General features: G+C 41.8%; 1 protein-coding gene across 1 annotated transcript in view; it reads left to right on the top strand.

Moving 5' to 3' along the window:
• The first annotated feature begins 5,074 nt into the window (after positions 1-5,074).
• The window catches only part of LOC109031559 (uncharacterized), a 33,589-nt gene continuing 18,200 nt past the window's right edge, over positions 5,075-20,463 (top strand). The window contains exon 1 of the mRNA XM_019043140.2: positions 5,075-8,100. Coding sequence (XP_018898685.2) covers positions 7,738-8,100 — 363 coding nt within the window. The 5' untranslated portion in view covers positions 5,075-7,737. The remainder of the gene's footprint in view (positions 8,101-20,463) is intronic.

Raw genomic sequence — 20,463 nt, 5'->3', positions numbered from 1 at the left:
ACGTATATGATTTCCCAATTTTACTGGCAAAATGCATGTACAGTAGCACAACTCAGTTTAGTAAAACAATATTTCACCCTCGAGATGAGTTGAAACATTCTATATGTGCCGGTGTAGATTTTTTCTGAAGTGCTTCCATGATTTGAATTAATGGAGATGAATCAGAGTAAATATAGCTGGCAAGTGAAAGAAGCTCTTAATACACCTCACCCTCCTCAATTTGGAAAGAAATCGTTCATTTCTCTTGACTAAAATAGTATTTGTCCTCAACAAAGCCCGTACGCTTTTATAATGATTATTATTTTTCTTCTTTTCTTTTCTTTATGTAAAAAAGGATGCTGTCATTTCGCCAAACCGAATAGCAAAAAATGATTAGGACTGCATTTTGTAATTTGGAACTATAAACGCTGGCTCATCTGAAAAAACACCTGTGTGCATAGGGAATCTAATGGCACATACGTTGTTTTTAAACCGGGCTAGAATTTAGAGTTCCAAATTGCAAAATGTAGTCCATTTGTAGGTAGGGGTAAGGGTCCGGTTCCGATTACCCTTCACGGGGATCGTCCGATATTGAGCGTCTACACAGAATCACAGATTTTCTGGAAGGGACCCACCAACCTTTAGTCACACCCTTCAGCTCCCTAGCTACGCCCACATGGCATACGATCACACACGTATTGGCTTAAAAATGTAATGCACTCTTCTCTGACTTGCAGTATCGTCGAGACTGGTAACTTAGTTTCGAAATATAGAGTTTTTGCGTCGAGTTTCCACGTGACCTCGACCCAGTTGCTCTATGGAGTTACTCCGGTTATACGCTGACCTGAACCCCCCGATGCATGTGCATGGATCCACGCCTACCGGATTACTCGTACTTACTCTTTACTGCTCGTTAATTGTAATTACTCTTTGCCTCGTACCTTTAGGTGGGCAAACTACGTGTAATTACACACAACGCTGTACCCGCAAGGGTTGGAGGTGCTCGATTTAGTTAATTTGTTCGAAGTGAGGTTTCGCGAAAAGCTCCTGTATTTCACTATTTTGTTTCTAATTTTCCCTCTTCTGCTTTTCCTCTTTTCTTTCTTCCTCTTCTACTTATTCTCCTCCATTAACATCATGCCTTCTTTTAATTCTCTCTCTTTCTTTTTCATGTCCTTATTTCCATTATTTTCACCCTTTTCCCCATTTTTCCTATTTTATTTCTACTCTATTATTATTCTCCTATCTCTATTTTACTCCAAATCCTCCTACGTACTTATTTTTTACTGCTACCTCTCAACTTTGTTCCTTTATCCCCTTTTTTTATATTTTCCAGACGTGTAATACGCCTCCGATGTTAAGGCACTTTCGTAAAATAAAAGCTCATTCAACCAATACTTTTTGTTTCTTCTTATAAGTTTCTCTCTACATTTTCTTCTTTTTCCTACTTTACTTTTTTTACTGATCTTCCTCCTTTTTTCTTTTCATTTTGTTCCCTTTTCCCCCTATTTTTTTTACTTTCCCTTTCTTGCAAAAATAAGACCCTCCACTGCAGAGGTCTAGTGGCCTTATTTGCTGAGGTACCACTTTAAAATAAAATAGTATTACTACTACTGCAATTACATTCCTCCTTTCCTTTCATTTCCTTTTTTAAAAACCGAGTTCCAAGCACATTAAAAACCTCTCGAAGGTGGTGAAGAACCACCGCGCCGATATAAATGCGAATCTACCTACGTATTCAATTCGAACTTTTCTTGCATGAATAGAGCTGAAAACATTAGCGGGGTTGCGACTGTGTATAAGAACTTCCAGTATCAATGAAGTATTTTTTTATCTAATAGTCATGGCAATCCTGCTTTAGACTCCCCTCCCCCATCTGCCCAGACAGTTTGCTTGTCGATGAATGGGGAAGTGCACTTTCCTATTCTTTTAAGTTGACATGATGTTCCTCTGTTGAGACCTCGACTTTAAACGCTTTCTTTAAGCTTGGAAATTGATTTTAAGCTGAGCTAATGACATTGTGTTCCCCGTGAAATTTTACTTAAGGGTACTGTAAAAGAAGAAACCTCCCACTCTTGAATGAGAACAAATTTTCTTTATGTACTCATCTAGCTAGTCAAAGAAAACGAAACAATCTCACGATGGTTTCATAAAATGAAAGGGACATTCCAAATTGGTTATGGACTCGTTTAGTCATCGTCGTGTGTAACTCAGAGGATGCTGCTGAAATTTATTCGATTGATGGCTTATCGAGGGCCGCAAGAGCGATGTTTGGTTCCCTTTGAAGGTTATCCACGTCACTTGCTATATCTTTTGACACCTTTGTGTTATATCCTTATGTTTCCAAAATCCAAATAGGCATCAAGATGTATTTTAATAACGGATATTTTGAAGGCACGCACGTAAAACTGTGCTAAAATTTAATACTCAAAAAACTTTTTTTTAAAAAAAAAACCGTTTATTTCACAACTTTTTTAATTAAAGATCCGTGCCACAATCTCAATACCTGATCTATGGCGTGTCCCATAAACACATCGGTTACCTTCAAAGATCTTCGACACGGTCGATAATTCCATCGACGGGTCTCTTTGAAGATCCTGTGAGACGGACGCCTTAGGGTTTCCCCGGTAAAAATTGGCAGTAGAATCTGTGTTCCAAAATACCATAGACTTAAACCGGCTGTAAGATTTCCATTAGCCTCTATAGCCGGCAACATAATTTCTTATAGCCTTTTACAGCCAATGGCGATAAAGCAACAGCCTGGTGATAAAGTGTATGCTAAACGTTACTAATTACGGATGCTAGGACTTCATGAGATTTTGGGCTACCGCTCTCTTTTTCGGCCGCAGTATCTTGATTTAATTTGCGAGGAAAGCTCCGTACTTTTGAAGGATGCCTGCCATTCCTAATATGTTGAAGCGCCTTCGATTTTGTATGATACTGTGCAATACCTCTGGTGTGAAATAGGTGCTTCAAGTGCCGCGGTACGCTGCGGCGCGGCGGGCGGGCAGCCAACACTGAACGCGCATTGGCGCCTACAAACCTAACTGGAATACTTCACGCATTGCGCAATGCGTGAAGTATCCCTGTTATGTTTGTAGGCGCTAGTGCGCCGCCGCTCCGCTTTGTGTTAGGCTCTAATATTTAATCTCGCGGAGTCGGCGTTTTTCAACTCATGACTTTGAAATGTTTGCACATTCTGTATGGATTATTCTCATTTTAATTGATGAAAAAAAATATGTAGTAAAGGAAAATATAATGTGCGTTTTGTAAATATTAAGGTGATTCCGTACAAACTTAAGGATTTACAAAGCACAAGAATTTCTACACAAGTTCTTATAGCCTTTTATAGCCGATGGCGAAAAAGCAACAGCCAGGCGATAAAGTGTAAAGCCCGGCGATAAGAACTATAGCCCGGCTGTATAATATTTCATCGCTTCGTGTAGCCCGGCCGTATGGTATTTTCCGCTTTCTACAGCCAGCTATATGATTTTCTATCGCCTTCTTCAGTCGGCTATAAAAACTCCTATGGTATCTTGAAACAAGCTCCTATCGCCAATTTTTATCAGGGTTAGTATAAAAATATACAGGGGTGTAAAATGAGCGACAGAGACAGGCCACAATTGCTTGGAACCAAAAACAAATTGGAAAGAAAAGGATTTTGTGAAAAAAGAATTGGTTGTAGGAAGCAATGCTGTCAAGACGTCACGACTAAATGAGTTTATAATACAACATGCAGTTCGATGGCACTTGAAGATTATGAAGTAACCCCCCCCCCCCGCCCCCGCCATCTACATCCTTTTCGACGCGACAAGTTAAGATGAGTGTCCCGGAATTAATTGCTGTTCACTCTTTCGAGAGTTATCAGCAGGTTTCTAAATTCGCCCATTCACGTCGATGGCGCATTTTAATTTGAAAGACGTTTCGCAAAGGGCAACTATGACAAGCTATCACCGATGCTATTGCGACGGCTCTCCGGATTTTTGAGGCCCCTTGCTCCGTAGGGAATTTTTCTTACAGTCCCTGCAGTGAAAATGGCCTACCCAGCAAAGAGCTTCGAAATTCTGAAACTGTCCCAAAGCTCTTGCGTCGAAATGATGCGTTTCTGGAAAATTTTGAGCAGTACACGGTGGTCATGATTTTTAGCGCTCTTCCACTTCCCGTAATCCATTTTTCCAAATATCATCTACCAAAAATTTTATTGCAATTTTAAAATTCGGGAATGCTCGTAACTTCATTCCCCGCAGACGTGTGTCCTTGAAAACACGGAAAATGAACGGTACGCTAAAAAATGCTCCCGAACACAAACTTTCAGCTACTTACAACAAAATAACGAGGAAGCAAATCAATTTGAAAGAAAAACATGGCAACTGTGGAAGCGCATTGCTCACTACTGAAGCGTTTTCGGGCATATGTTTGTAGGATAAAATAGTCATATCTTGAGCCGTAAAATCGACACTGAAACTTAAATACGTTAACATCTGGACACCCTGTATAACGCTGTTCAGCTTCAGCCAAGCATGTTTCATCATTCTGGTTTTTTGGGCATCCAGAAGTTTCTCTCAATGGATATAGCTCTGACGAAAATAGTTCAACCTTTGAGAATTCTTACTAAAGCCTAGAAAATCGATTCCCAGAATCTTTTCACCGGGGCCTCCGATGAAATTTCAGAAATTTATTGTGCGAGGCGGAGGTGCCTAGCGGTGGGAGTAGAGTTGACAGGTAGGTACTCGAGATCCGCAGCGCCGCACAGTGGATCGAGTCAATAGGAGAGGTCAGACAAAAATTAGAAACTTTAAAAGCTTACAACTCCGTTTTTACAAACTTTCGAGGTTCTGAAAGTGAATCCATCGGTTTCCTCGTGAAATTGTCTTCTAGAACCACCTTTTAAAATTTAAAATGTGAAGAAATAAACATCAAAATTTGCAAGTACAGTAAGAAAAATCATGTCCGATCTCTCTGATTGACTCGATCCACTGTGCGCCGCGCCGCTTCGGGCCTCGACGCCTTGTGCTTCAGGTGGGATAATAAAATGAAAAACCATCGACTTGGACCGTGATGTACTAGCCCGACGTATCACCTTCGCGGCGATTTCGACGACGCCGCGACGGTGCTCAACTGCTCACTCGTTCGCTCACCCATTCAGTCTCCGTCGGTTCCTCGCTCACTCTCCAGCCTCGGCGCAGGCGCAGTTCAAATCCTAACCACCCGCGATCTCCTCCGCGGACCAAACCATCCTACCGTCAACAGATACCGAGGACGGTTGTTTCCGATGTATCTAGTGCCCAGTCTCCGCAAGCATCCTCCGCTACCCTACCAACCGGGACTCGCGCACGCCGGATTTTCGGAATTTTTTGTGACCTTTGATGCATTTTTGTCGTGACGTCATTCAGTAGGTCGCTTGTATGTTATCAGCGTCCCTGTGACTCGAATGATATCATTATTTGAAACTCATCTCCGAGTCTTCGCAAGCATCCTCCGCTACCCCACCAACCGGGACTCGCGCACACCGGATTTTCGGATTTTTGTGACCTTTGATGCATTTTTGTCGTGACGTCACTCAGTAGGTCGCTTGTACGTTATCAGCGTCCCTGTGACTCGAATGATATCATTTGAAGCTCATCTCCGAGTTTGGCAAATACTCGTTTTTGCGCTCCTCAGTGACATATCGGTAGAAAATAATTTAAAATTTATATGGAGCGGCATAACTTTACTGTAATAGATTCTCTACTAATGTTAGCTTGAGTAAATTTTCATTATTTCCGCTCTTTTTGATGACTGATAGATAGGTTTTTTACTTTTAAGCTCCGTTTTTTTAGCGCAAAGTTTTCACCATCAGTGTCAGTTCCGGTCAATTTTTATTTTTCCCGCGTTCCACAGTGACGGATCAACAGAAACTGATTTTCAAATTTCGCCGCTAAATTTTCACTCCTAGTGCGCGCGCAAATATTCTTCTCAACCCCGTTCTACTCTGTGACTGATCAATAAACGCTCTCATTCCTGGTTTTCAACCTGATCACAACTTTTTCACCCGCATAATTACTCTGTGAAAATCCTCATTTTTCCCAATTCCGTTTCTCAGTGCCTAGTCCAACGGTGAATCCAACGAGTTTGCTTCGATCCTCCGGATATCGCTCCACTAAAACTCCGACTCTTACGAAACAGACTGAAGTATCTCGTCGAGTTGCGACTACATCTCGAGAGCCAACACTTTCAAGTGGCAGTCTACGTCATTTTGGTACCAAGGATGGTCTAGCCACCAGAAAACCTGCATCGTCGAGCCAGCATGAAGAAGTTTCGCCCGAGTGACGCGTCCTGGATAAGATTCTACCCCCAAAGTCAACTACGAACTTGACTCACCTGCCGGCTGTCAGTATAAGCTCGTTATCACCGCCGAAGTAGACACTTAGGCTTATTTACTCGCTTGTTTACGACCGCCGATCTCACTGCAGCCTGCCAGTCATTCACAGTCGACGAAAGAACTTTCCGTTGCGTTGCGTTGCGTTGCAAACGGAAGCGTGTATCGGCCGTTCGAGAAGGCACTTGTACCTGTTTCGCGCGCTTGTTTACGACGGCCGATTGTTTTGCACCGTGTTCAGCCACTCCGCCAGTCTAGTGGAAGCTTTTCGTCAGAGACTGAACCATTCGAGTTGGCCCTGATCTTGATTCGCTTGTCTGCGACAACGGAAGTGCCAAAGTTCTCGTTTATACCCTCTAGAGTTCACGAAAAAGACTCGCTGGTGCGTGCCGGACAGCGGTGGACTTTCACCGTCCAAAAAGATACTCGCGATCGGTCACCGTGAACGTCTAGACTTTGGTTCGACCACCTTTCATAATTAACTGTGGAGGCAGGAAGAGCCTCGTGGAAAGTGAAGCGTGTATTCATCGCGAGTTCATTAGATCAGTCTACCATTAAAGCGCATGTATTTATGACGGAAACACAGTGCGTGAATTTTTGCTTGAGGCATTAAATTCCATAGCTTAAGCAGACAATAACATAGCTAAGGCGTATAAATGTACAGAAAAGGTTAGTTAAAGTGAGCAAAGGTTTAAGCGCATAGCTGGAATGCGAAAGTTTATAGCTTAAGCATATTAAGCGTTTCTTCGAAGCAAATAAGTTGCGAAGGTGGCCTAATAAAGCGCACTGGAATATTCGTTTTAAAGTCGTTCTATTTGGCACACTTTCATCAACGTCCACGCTTTCTTTGACTCTTGAAAACAGCTTACAAATTTTCAAGTGGCTCAAGCAAGCTCAAACGGGCAAAAATCAAAGCTGAAGCGTCAAAGTGTGCAGCTGAAGTATTTTTCAAAGAGCGTTAAAACGTATAAGTACGTCGCTGAAGTGTATAAGTGTTCAGAAGAAGCAAATAAGTGCGTAGTTGAAAGCGCACCGGGATACTCTTTTCAAATTCGTTCTATTTTGCCAATTTTGTCCACACTTTTACCAACATCCACGTTCTCTTGGACTTTTAAAGACGCTCAAAAACTGTCAAGTGGATCAAGCTAGCTTAAACGGACAAAAATCGAGGCCAGGGTGTCTAAATGCACAGCTGAAGTATATGAACCTAATGTCAAAGAGAGTTATAACGTCTAAGTGCGTAGCTGAAGTGTATAAGTGTTCAGAAGAAGCAAATTAGTGCGTAGTTTAAAGCGGACTGGGACAATCATTTCACCTTAATTCCAATTTTTTACGACGCTCATCGCACACCTTCGGTGAAGGGTGGATTTCGGGATTGTTGTTCGGTGGATGTGATAAAAATGAGCGGGACAAGCGGGAAACAATGGGCGGGGCGGATCGTGGTGAGTGTGCAGCTGATGGCGTGGTGCGCGGTGAGCGCCCTACTCCTCCACCGCGGGATCCAGAACCTCCAGAAGCCGGCGATGACCAACGTGTCGGTCACCCTGGGTCCTCCGCCGGCGGTGCCGGGCACGGTGACCGGCGGCGACGGTTTCGTCCAGACGGAGCGCGTGCCGTTCTCGACGACGACCCGGATACGGCCGACGGGCGCTACGGCCGGCATCATCATGATCGTCATCGCCGCCGTCATGTTCCTCCTCAGCCCCGCCTTCCTCATCTTCAAGTGGTTCGAGGCCAAGAAGCGACATCAGCGCTTCCTGAGGGTGAGCACATTATCTTATCATACTCTACAGGGTGATGTAGGGTTAAACGGCTAGACTGCAGGAGCCGGAACAACCCCAATCTCCCTCTTTGAATTGAGATTTCGATTTTTTTCCAGATAATTTATGAATTCAGGGCTTGAAAGTACAGAGGAGAACAAATTTTCATGAGATTTGGTTCACAACCGTTGCAAAAATTCAGGAAAAACGGTTTATCTTCGGATTTTTTTAAGAGGGGGGGGGGGGGGGGGGGCGTAGCTCTAACCGGGGACACTGTAGGAAAAAAAAGTTTATACAACAAACAATTCTTATTTTGACCCATGGAACACGCTCCTACAGTATGACCGTTTAACTCTGGATCACCCTGTATGGTTTAAAGGGTATATATTATAGTGACGAAACTTCAGAAGCGTGGTCTATACGGCCGTGCTACAAAGGAACGCTGTATTAGCCTTCTGACGTTGCCAAAGTTCCTTTGACGAATCACGAATTTTTGGAAAAATTTGTGAATACTTTCCCTCCGATTTTTCGGAAAATTTTGTTCGTAATTTGATCTAAAGTACCAAAACATTTCAAGATAAAGTATTCATATCTTTCCTCAATGATACGTATTTTCTGAGAGGAAATTTGGCAACATTTGAAAGCTTAAACGGCGTTTTTCCCTGGCACGTTAGCATATGGGTTAGAATAAAACTTTTCATTCCATGAAGTTGTTTTTTCTCGAAAGTGCCACTTGTCGGAACCGGAGCCTCCCAAGTTTTGGAGGAACCCACCTAACTTGGAACAGGATTGAACGAGGATTCTGCTGCTTCATTCGCTGCCTTAACCTATAGCCGGTGAGATCTGCACACAAAGGTAAACAAACAGAGAGAAGCAGTGCTGCCACGAGCGGCAGACGAAAAATTCCCCCAACTGTTCCAAGTTAGGTGTCTGTTCCAAGTTAGGTGACTTGACGGAAATCGTCATTTTTTGAAATGGAGGGTGTCACGTTTGAAGGATCTATCACGTCACTAACACTGGTTTTGGTACCATATTACGTTACGGATAGTTTTAGACGGACTGAAAACATCTAAATAAGTCCTCAAACGCGCTCTAGAGATAGTGAAGTTCGTGGGAGAGCAAAAGATAAGTTTATATCTTCGATTAAACGGTTTTGGAGGAATAACACTTGGATCGTCGGATAAATAAGATGAATTCTTCATTTACGTCGCCGGATTACAATAGATGGAAAATCTGCACTTGGTAAAAATACGTTAAAGTGGCTTGTGAGAGCTTAAGAGTAGACACATAGTCATAGCTGAGGTGGTAAACGCGAAGTAAAGTACATCGCCGAGTTATTGAGGCACGCAGGGCCTGAGAGCCCGCACGAGCACGCAGCAGAGAGCACGCAGAGCAACTTTTAGGCTGCATTGCATAAGTCAACCGTTACATCGATAAAACGGATATATATTAAAGAAATAAGATGGTGTGTCTGATTGTATAAGCATTGGCTTAAGGCCTTAAAATGCTTGTCATGAGAAACTAAGAGAGAGACAAAAGAAAGGAGAGAGAAAAGGATGGACGAAAAACTGTCTCAGGGCGAATTTCGAGGGAAGGTTGCGAAATACGCGACAGAGGGGTGAAAGACCATTTTTGGGGCCATACTGAGTTCCCTAAACTCTATGATTTTTTTCTCAGTGAGGGTCTATATCTCGTGGGATACATCATGATTTGATCATTTTAGGTCTAAAATTGGGTCTTATATACCGGCCTGAACATGGGTCATTAAACCGATTTTGGCGAAACATGCGTCTATTGCAGATTTTTGGATTTGGCAAATGTTTTGCATTTTTAGCCAAAATAAATCAACCCTCAGACTTAGTCCAGCTTAGTCCAGGCTTAGTCCAGTAATAGATCCAAATAGAGACCTAAAATGACCAAAGCATGATGTTTTACCTGAAATACAGACATCCATTGATCAAAAAGTCTCAGAATTAAGGAAATCCGGCTACATGGTGGGCCCAAAAACGGCCCCTATCTGCAATACTTCTCCTTTTGGCGCAAACGGTCCCAAACAAATAATAAATGTCCTTTACACTTCCCCACCAAATATATCGTAATACTCGAGACTTTCGAGTCTAAGAACCAGCGCTACAACCATTACACTTCAGAGACCAACAGTAGCTCAACATGCTCCCACAGTAACTTGAGATCGTAAACATTAAACCTCTAATTAGAGCACAGAGCAATGCAGTTGATGTTGACACTTCTATCTACGAAAAAGTACAAGGAAATGTTGTTACAAGATTTTTCTGCCGCGTATTGCATTGCTAATCGCAGGAAACACTTGTCATTAGGTATATTTAAAAGATTTCTTTAATATAAAAGAGGTATGTCTCTAAACTCCTCAACATTTCCCTTCTGTCTCCTAATCTTTTTGCTAGGGTTCAATAAGGTGATACAACTATTCGAACTTCAAGGTAGCTCAGATTGCATAATCTCCGATATGAAGGAGCGCTCAGTCTCTCGGTCGTGTAGCACCGTTATAAACTTGTTGAGGGCTGAGATAAATCACACTGCGTGTCTTGAGACTTTTCAGAATGTTTCTTCCTGTGTTTCTTGCAATACTTTGGGTTTCTTGAGGCTTTGAATTTAATATTGGTTGCCAATAATGAAAAAATTGGGAAATCAGATCCTCTTGTTTTAAAAAAGGTATGACAGTTCGGGAGGTTTTGGTTTTTTTCAGAGGGTAGTGGATGTTATTCAAGTTCAACTCAATGGAAAGGACAACAGTTGTTGAAAGAAGGCTTTTGCTTGAATAGGATAAGCAAACCTCAAATTATCTTAACAAACTCTCTGAAATTCATTCGAATTTATCAAAAAATACCTGTAAAAAATCAAATTTGATTTCGAGAGAGATGGCAATGACATCAATTTTCTAGGAGTCTCTCGTTGAAAGCTGTCGTTAAATGCTCACAAAAATAGTCAAAACCAAATTTGCCTGCATATTTTACTTTCCGTATATTTACCATCTCTCAATAGTTTTCTTAACTGTAACGCTACCGCGTGCGCTGTCAAATGAGATTTGTTGCATTCTAGCCATGCTACCACTCTGAGGAGAAACAACTAGTAGAAATTTGGATGTTGCAAAAATTATCCGAATTTAATAAAACAAATTTTGGGAGGAATATCCTTTAAAAAAGGAAATTTTATTTTTGCTTCAATCCAGAGTTTGTAAGAATCCAAAAAAAAATGTCAATTGTCAAAAATATCCATGACTTCTTACTAACATCAATGTCTCGTCCAAAAAATCGGCATGCAACATGCAAACGTTCATACAACGTCCTGCTAAGTAAGACCGCCGTATCATCAGGCGTCGCCAACTTTCATTCGACAAATCACGAATTTTCAGGAAAATTTTTGAGTACTTCTCCTCCGATTTTTCAGAGGATTTCGTTCGTGATTCGATCTAAAAATTCTGAAATTTTCAAGGAAAAATATTCATAACTTTCTTCCAAAATAAGTATTTTCCAAGAAGAAATTTTGCAACATTCGAAATGTCTATGCAGCGTTTTCACGTAGCGTAGCGTTCTTTCTCAGCGAGGCAAAATGCATATCGAGTGGACGTATTTGAATCAAAAGGAACTAAATCCATTCTGCCATGAGCCTAGAGATCCGTAAGAATACACGGATGATAGGGCTCATGTCGCGATGGATATAATTCCTTTTGATTTAAATACGTCTAAGTAACCGATACAGGTTGTTTGAGGACGCGTCTGAAAAAAGAAAACCGATCGCCATCAATCAGGATCGGACTGACTGCAACCGCGGGCGACCCAGGGCTCAAGGCCCACGTCCGGAGTCGGGCGTGCTTTGCGATGTATCGATTGATATACCATTCAAACCCACGAAAAAAGATCGATTATTAGGGCGTTCCGCACGAACACCATGATAATCGATTCTTTACCATAGCTTCAAATGGGCTAATATCGATAGTCGATTATTACGTCTTACACTACTTGTCGGGAGCAGCCACTGACCCTGTGACCAAAAACGTCCGACCGGTGCCCGAGAAAAGAAAAAACTTCAGTGCATACTCGACCTCGAACCGAATCGTTGACTCGCACTCAGAAAATCTCCAATGTTTTGATCAGTCTTTTTGTTAGTTTTGGAACGCTCAAGCCTGAAGTTATACAATTATTGAGATTTTTAACCCCCGCTTCTATACTTCCCGGTGTAACGCGCCTGTTATCCTGAGTTTCCTCCGAAACGCTGAGCTGATTTTCAGCGACTGGCTGATCATTGATTGATAGACAAAACGATGGACAAAAGAGACAAAAAGAAAATTGACCGATCTTATTCGTTTAAATGGTAGATTTTTATACACTGACGGAGAAAATTATAGAATAACTTGTCACCCTCCTGACATAAAAACGTAACTACATTGCGCCAGTGACGATTCTTGAAAGTTGGCAACACAGTTTTTCCTCCGTTTAAATGTATGTAAAACAATCGATTCTTGGTGAGATAAGCGGCCTCTTCTAGAATCGATATATTCAATGGATTTAAATGGAGTATTAACAGTGTTGCCAACTTGCTGGAATCGTCACCAGATGAACCCTGTCGTCTATATAAATTATAATTTCCCAGTCTAATCTTTAAATGTATTTATACGCACTTATGTCAGCCAAGCGACGGACTAAAGAATCTCCAGTGGGTTGCTTTTCGTTAGTCTATAACTTGCCTCTTTTGTTAATTGCAACCACCCGCCTCCACCAATAGGATGGCTCCGCATTTTCTCTTTACATCTACTTTGTCTATCAATTTCAATAATCAACCCACAGGACAGCTTAGGATTCTATGAACTGTATCCATTAAATAAATGGCTGTTTATTTGGTCTTTCTCGGCGTGGCGTCGGCCTTAAATCGTCGCTCTTCGGACGTAAGCGCGTATCTCGATGTCTACATGGGCCCCAGAAATTAGAGAGTCATATGGAGAACAGGGCCCACTGGTTTATGCCCATTTACGTCAGAGAGACGACGAAATTCCTTCGGACCAGTTTCACAACCGTTTCATCGCGCGTTGGTGTATAAGAATACTTCATTAGCAGCGGCTGCTAGAAAAGGAACATTCACACCGTTACTAGTTTGCATTCGGACCTCGAAAAAAAGATGATTGGCTTGATGACTGAGTCAAGCGAACAGGGCACAAACAGAGGACTTTTCCATGTACGGCATTGAAATCTGACCGATTTTTAGCCGACGTGCCGCGCAGTCAGCTGCAGCATCCACAGATGTAAAATTTCAGAAAGGATCGTTAAATTGTCATTAATATCAGACGCTGAGTATGAGCAGTTTTTCGGATGAGTGTGATCCTACCGTTCCGCCGCGCAGTGTCAACGAACGATAAAATACATTCAAGTTCTCGCCGATATTGCTAGTTTATATCAGAAGGTGTTGCAATTAATGGGAACCAGTCCATTAAAATTATACACTCGGAGGAATATTGGTTTCATCCTCACAAGAAAATCGTTTCCTCCGCGACTTCTCATTGCACTATGAAAAAAAATTGATATCTCTAATTAGCAATTTCCTACGCTACGCAGAATGAAATGTCACTTGTGTGACAACGAGTGCTAACTCGTCGTGATAAAATCGTTCGATTTCACCGTACCTAATGCTCCAATTGCTCCAATAATTCCCCCTAGTATTAGCTCTGTATCTTTGCTTCGAGAGTTTGTCTTGATATTGGGGTGGACTCTCAGGGTATCGTGGGATATCCCCTACATATTGGCGTCAACTTTGAGAGCTTTTTATGAGCTTTGGAGTTGATTTCAGAGAAAACCAGTGGTAGCATAGTGTTTCTCGCGAGATTTTACATAGGCATCAGTGCTTAAAGTTTAAGGCCGGGTTAAGGGCCGGATTAAGGGGGTGGCCACATGGGCCGTGGCCAATGGTGGCAAATATTGCATTTTTTTGAATGTAGGTATGAAAAAAATCGGATTCAGGAAAAAAAAATTATCATTGAGAAAAGGGGGAAAATCTCTCTTTCCTGAGAGTATAGTAATTTCTAATTTTGTCATTTTTCGGCGATACAAGAGACAGCACCTTTAATTAGTCGAGTTAAGAGAGAAACTAAACACGCAATTTCGCCTGGAGCTTAGCGCAGAGAGGAATGATGACGAGGACTTGAGATGAAAAGGACAAGCCCTCGGCGCGGCGGTCGGCATGTAACACTTATTAGCGCCTACAAGACTGCATGAATACTTCACCCATTGCAGCAAACACAGTGCGGTCAGGAGCGGTTGGCGTGAAACGCTTAGCGCCTACAAGACTGCAGGAATACTTCAGGCGTTGCGCCAAACACAATGCGATCAGTGTGGGCAGCGGCGGAAGTTAAAATTGTTATACAACATTTATGTTTGTTCTTTCATAATTTTTTGGTTCATTTCTTAGAAATAGAGAAGCAAAGTTCCGTGAAATTTTGCTAGTAGTGTTGACGGGGCTTTCGCAAAAAATGTATTTAACACGAGCACGTAAACGCGTCTTATGCACCCCTCCTCCTCCGGCACGTTCACTTGAGGGTTTTTATTGATGTTTCAAAAAGAATGAGAAGGGGGCGGCAAAATAGAGGCGGCCCATGGGCGGCAAGTAAGTAAATCCGGCCCTGGCTTAAACCGCTAATTACTGACACATGCAAGAGCTCCATTGTAGTAGTAAATCGTTCTGGATAATTTGAATTCATAGGTTGGCTGCTTTTTTGGGCTTTAAAAGCTCCATGACCTATCTTTAAAATTACCAACGTGTCCGTGCTCTCCCTATACAGGATGATCAGGGGTTAAACGATCAGACTGCAAGAGCGTGTTCTATGGGTCAAAATATGACTTTTTTGTTACATGAAGCTTTTTCCAAAAGTACCTCCAGTTGGAGCTATGTCGCCCCCCCCCCCCAAAAAAAAAATCGGAAAGTAAATAGTTTTCCCTAAATTTTGACCACGGTTCTGAACCAAATCTCATGAAAAATTTGTACTCCCCTATACTTTTATACCCTGAATTCATAAATGATCTAAAAAAATCAAAATCTCAATTTGAAGAGGGGGTTTGGGAGTGTTTCGGCTCCTGCAGTCTGGCCGTTAAACCCTGAATCACCCTGTATAGATACTCGGAGACTATACTCCCGTGCTAAGGAATAACGCCGTATAAACATTCGGGAGTTGCCAAATTTTCTTCGATAAAACAGTTATTTTTGGGGAAAGTTATGAATATTTTTCCTTGAAAGAACTTTAGGTACAATTACGAACAAAATTTTTTAAATCATTAGGAAACAAATATTCATAAGTTTACCAGGAAATTCGTCTTTTAACAAAGGAAATTTGGCAACTTCTGAAGGCTCATACGGCAATTTTCCTTAGCACGGCAGCATGCAGGAACGACTTCGAATACGGCCTCATGGACGGTCTCTCGTGGCGGTCAAAAATCAGTCCATTTTGGTGACGAAACGCTCTTGTCAGAAGTCTCAAAGCTCTCATCATGGAAGCTTTCGTCATAGGAGCCCCCTCTGTTGGAGCTTTCGTCTCGGTGAAAATGAAGATACGGGAGACAAAGTGGATTGTCAAGTTGAGCCGGGAGGGCGATTGTGGCGGCAGGTCACGCGCCATCGCCCATCGCCCAAGCGACGCCGCCATTGTTCCTCGCCCGATTCATCCGGGAATAACTAATAACTAATTAAGTTACAAACCAAGTTTACAACGAGCTTCATCATCGTCCGCCTCACACGAGCAGCACGAGTTGCGTCCGTTCCTGAAAGGTGATACATATTTTTAGAAACGCGACCGCCCACATCACGGGAGGGAAAAAAAAGAATCTTAGTAACTAGATTCCGAGATACCTAGATTTTCTGTACTGCCGTGAAAGCGAAGAGAGCCGTAAATCTCAAATCGAAATCGGGTTCCCTTCAAAATTCGTCTAATTTCATCTGGATGAAAACACTGAACAGCTAAAACAGCACAGTTGGTCTTATCACCGAAAAAAAAGAAAGAAAAAAAATGTGTGCGAGAACTTATAAAATGCTGCATTACCCGCCACAGCAGTTAGTTTTCGACTTGGCATTGCTGAAATAATTACTGTGGCGGGTAATTCAGCATTTTTTAAGTTCTCGCACACTTTCGTTACGTCCAGAATGTTAAATCAACTTCACTTTTTTTCATATGAAAACGAGACCTATGAAAAAGCTGGAAATGATCATACGAGTAAATAACCAATAATCTAGCAATTGGTAATTTTTTTTTCAACCATTTCAATGTATCAAAATTTACTAGAACGATTCAATTCTTTAAGAAGATATGATTGTGCATTTTGTGTCTCGATTTTGCTGAGTTTTTCGTGTGATCAGGAGAGAACCAGCAAACATCATAGGAAAATACCTTACATATTTCCTCGCAAGACTAAAATTTACTTAGGGCCGGATAGGCAGGCGGGAACACCGAAAAAATCCCGGTAGGTCATCGGTCGACTTTACAGTGATTTTGGATTTGGACCGGTTTGTCCCCTACCAAAACGGACCGGTCTAACTCGAAAAATTTGACGCCCCTGCGGCTGGCACCCCTTACTTTTAAAGCCCCTTGCGACTGGCCCTGAAACTTTGACAACATTCCAATGTTCATACGTTGTTCTTCTTGAACATGGCAGTACTGAGGAAGTGCTTCAATTCAGCTCTGTCTATTCAATGCAATAATAACATCTTGGCGCTTCGCGCGTGCTATGACTCGCGGAGGGCTCAAACCGCACCGTCACCTCGCCTCGTGCGACGTTTCCAGATGCGTGGCGTGCTTTGCGATATATCGATTGATCTGCCATTTGAAGCTGCGAAAATGAATCGATTATTAGGTTGTTCGCTGCAAAGACCCTGTCTATCGATCCCTTTCCATAGGTTTGGATGGCAGATCAATCGATGTATCGCAAAGCACGCGCCTCGTGCGACATTTTCCGTCTTTCGCCGGTGACATCAACCTCAACTCCCATTCATCATCGCTCCAGAGACTAGACTTTGCGTCTTTTCACCCACCTTCCTTTGTCAACTGCTCCTTTCTTGGCTTCTTAACACAACGCAACGTGACACGGCACCGCTGGTGATCCTGTCTGAGGTGATACTCAGCGACCGCGAAACAACTTCATTTGACTACGCTCCAAGTACACGAAGACAGGATTAAAAATGGTGTCGAAAATGTCTAATTTTCAAGTTCCCCGGTCAAAAAATACTATTTTATTTTTCATGATTTTTGGAGGAACATCCCATAAAAATCTGGGATTTAGTCTCATTTTCTCACAGATTCTGTAAAAAAAATTGTATTGTTCCCTTACGTTTGAAGCTTTATTATTTTTTTTAACTTCTTGATAATGCTAAGGTTGTCACCTTACGGTCAAAGTATCACAAGCTCCATTTGTGTTTCGGCCTTGTGTTACCAAACTTTTAAAATATGTCCAAATTTTCACGCAAATCTAAAAAAATACACACAACAAAAATACACACGGCCTCTGTATTTCTATATCGGCCTCACTATTTGGCTCACGCCACCGTATTGAACTATCGGGTTGCGGAAACCATATCAAGAATTAAACCAAATCAAACCGTGGCATTACAGGCAACTCTCCAAGCTCCTTAGCTCTGTTTTCAACGGTTTTCATTTGAAAGATATTGAAGAATTCTCACATATTCATGCTAAAAAACAGCCCATTAATTGACGATCAAGCGGAGCTCGTTTAAAGTAGGTTTTAAGAGCGTCGAGTGAAATTTTCGGCGTGCCCTAATCGCTCTTGTTTTTCAGTGGAGAGTGGAAGATAACACCTCTGGTTCTTTACTCATAACTTATAACTTCAGTAGCGACTGAAGCGGCTTAATTGTTTTTTTATCTTCAAGATGGATCTAGAACGGAGTTTGAAGCTGTCACCTGCGCAAACTGCTCGCTTTTCACACGGCCAGGTTGTCGCTTAGTGGCTCTTCCTCTCGCATTTTTCAAGGAACGAAGACTTCAATATCGGATAGTTTGATTCTTACAATTGGGTATAGTTGCGCTGGTCACAGAATCGTGTTTTGATGCTCGGTTCATGTAGATTAGCTAAAAATAATAAGATCTGTATAAACAGCAACTCTCTACGTTCAATATTGACCGAGATGTCGCGCTTTGAAACATTCGGCTTATGACGTCATCCACCGCGATGGTACGGGCGTATCGTCATTGCGCAACTAGGAATCAGTGTTCTCGCGTATCTCACCATGGCCGTTTCTTTTGAGAAAATTAAAAGTGAAAAAAGCAAAGATTTGTTAGTAGTTGAAAATTATAAATTTTGTTTTCACAAAGAACTGAAGGGTGGAGTGAGAAGGTGGTGCTGCGTTAATGAAAAGTGCAAGAGCTGAAAAAACCAAGAACACGGTCAGGTCTCAGGTAAAAAAAAAAAACAAATATTCCATGCAAACACAAATAGACATATTAAATTCGGTTAATCCCGCATCGAAGGAAAAATTCAAAAAAGCCCTGCGTGATTTCCTATTTTGCGTTTCTTATATAAACTCACCGAACACATTCATCTGAAATTTCACTAATTTTTATTTGTTGACGAGGAACCCTTTACACTCCAAGGATTTTTTTGTACATCGCTTTTCGGACACACACTCATAAAGGTAAGCAACGTTGTCATTTCCCTATTATGATTTTTTCACTTCATTTATGTCGTCGGGAGGGAATCGGGCCATGCCGATCCTGGGAGGGAATCGGAACCCCCAACTCCGGGAGGGAATCGGGCAACTCCCGATGGTACACCCTTGGTTTCTTCCAACTTGCTTTCAACAATCAGTGAGACTACAGTGCACTGCTTACTCAACGTAGAACCTGGATGAAAACAAGGTGGAAGAAACCAAGGGTGTCACTACCGCGGTGGATGACGTCATAAACCGAATTTTTAAAAGCGCGATATCTTGGTTAATATTGAACGTAGGGAGTTGCTGTATATACAGATCTTATTATTTCTAGCTAATCTACATGAACCGAGCATCAAACTACGATTCTGTGACCAGCGCAACTGAATCATCCCTGTTTTTAAAGTGATGAAGAATACGTTGGGCATCGTCACCGTCTTGTAACCTATGGGTCCATATGGGACCTATATTCTACATGCTGCTTTAAATCACATAACATTTTTTGAGCAATCAGGAAATTTGCGAAGTATAGAGCTTAGGAAATAATTTTCACGCACAATCATTTATTTTGATAATCCTAGTGATTTTATCGCCAAAAAATTGTAAAAAAATCTTAATTTAATTTCAAAATATCACGATTTTTCCGTTAAAAATGCTCCTTTGAAAATGCCCAAAATAAGGTTTCAAAACGTTCAAATTAATTATTAATTCAACCTTCAAGGACCATATTTAACACTCCCGCACCAACGAGCATTAAGTACATTGCATGGTATGCGAGAATTTTCACGATGTTTGCGGCGATATTGGACGAAGGCCATTTTTTGCATATAATGCCCCAACTGTAAACAACAATCACCTATATTCCTGCCCTAGCAGAGAACTAAATTAAGAAGAAAATACAAGATCAATCTATTTATTACGTAGTTGCCTCCTTGCCGTGCTCATAATATAACCAATTCTAGTGGCTTTCCCCCACCTCTCATTTCCATGCGAGTTTGGTCCGCTTGACCGAGCGGTGTTGGTGTGAGAGTGTTGATCGTTATTCAATGTTAAAACCGATTTTATTCAATGTGTGAAGAGCTCTAGAATATAAGCATTCCTTGTGAGGCTTGGAACACATCAGAAAATTTACTTATTACGTTTTTGCATCAGCCAATTCATTCATTTTGTGATGAACAACGCCTACGATCTTTTCATCACAAGAACCTCTACTCTTACCCCCCCTGCCCCTCTTCCCTTGCCCTCGTCAGCGATGTTAGTTACCTTGGTTTGATGCGATCGAGCGTATCAAATTAATTGCGGATTGTGCATCTAGAGAATCTGGTCCTTAAAATACGCAGGAACGATGTCGCGAATGCACAGACTCTACGTTGTGAGTTTTAGCATATGGCATTTGAAGCATTTCTCAACAATACCGCCGTATGATCATCACAATGTGAACTTTAAAACTCGTGGGGGTTCTTGCACGATAGTGCGTAGCGCATGATTTAATTTGATAGCTAACTATGAGTGCACGTAACTTAATTTTAGCGTTTCGAAAACCCCATTATAATCGGTATTTTATATTATCTCTAGGGGAAACCTGACATGTACAGATGATATGAAATATTTAAAAAATTATTGTGATCAGGCTCTTATCTTACACATACTTACTTACTTCGTGAGCGCATCGATACGCTTTTGCAAAATCATTTT

This window comes from Bemisia tabaci, chromosome 4, assembly GCF_918797505.1.
Source record: "Bemisia tabaci chromosome 4, PGI_BMITA_v3".
Taxonomy (NCBI): Eukaryota; Metazoa; Arthropoda; class Insecta; order Hemiptera; family Aleyrodidae; genus Bemisia; species Bemisia tabaci.
Note: the sequence above shows the minus strand (reverse complement) of the source record. Positions and strands in the feature narration are given on the sequence as shown.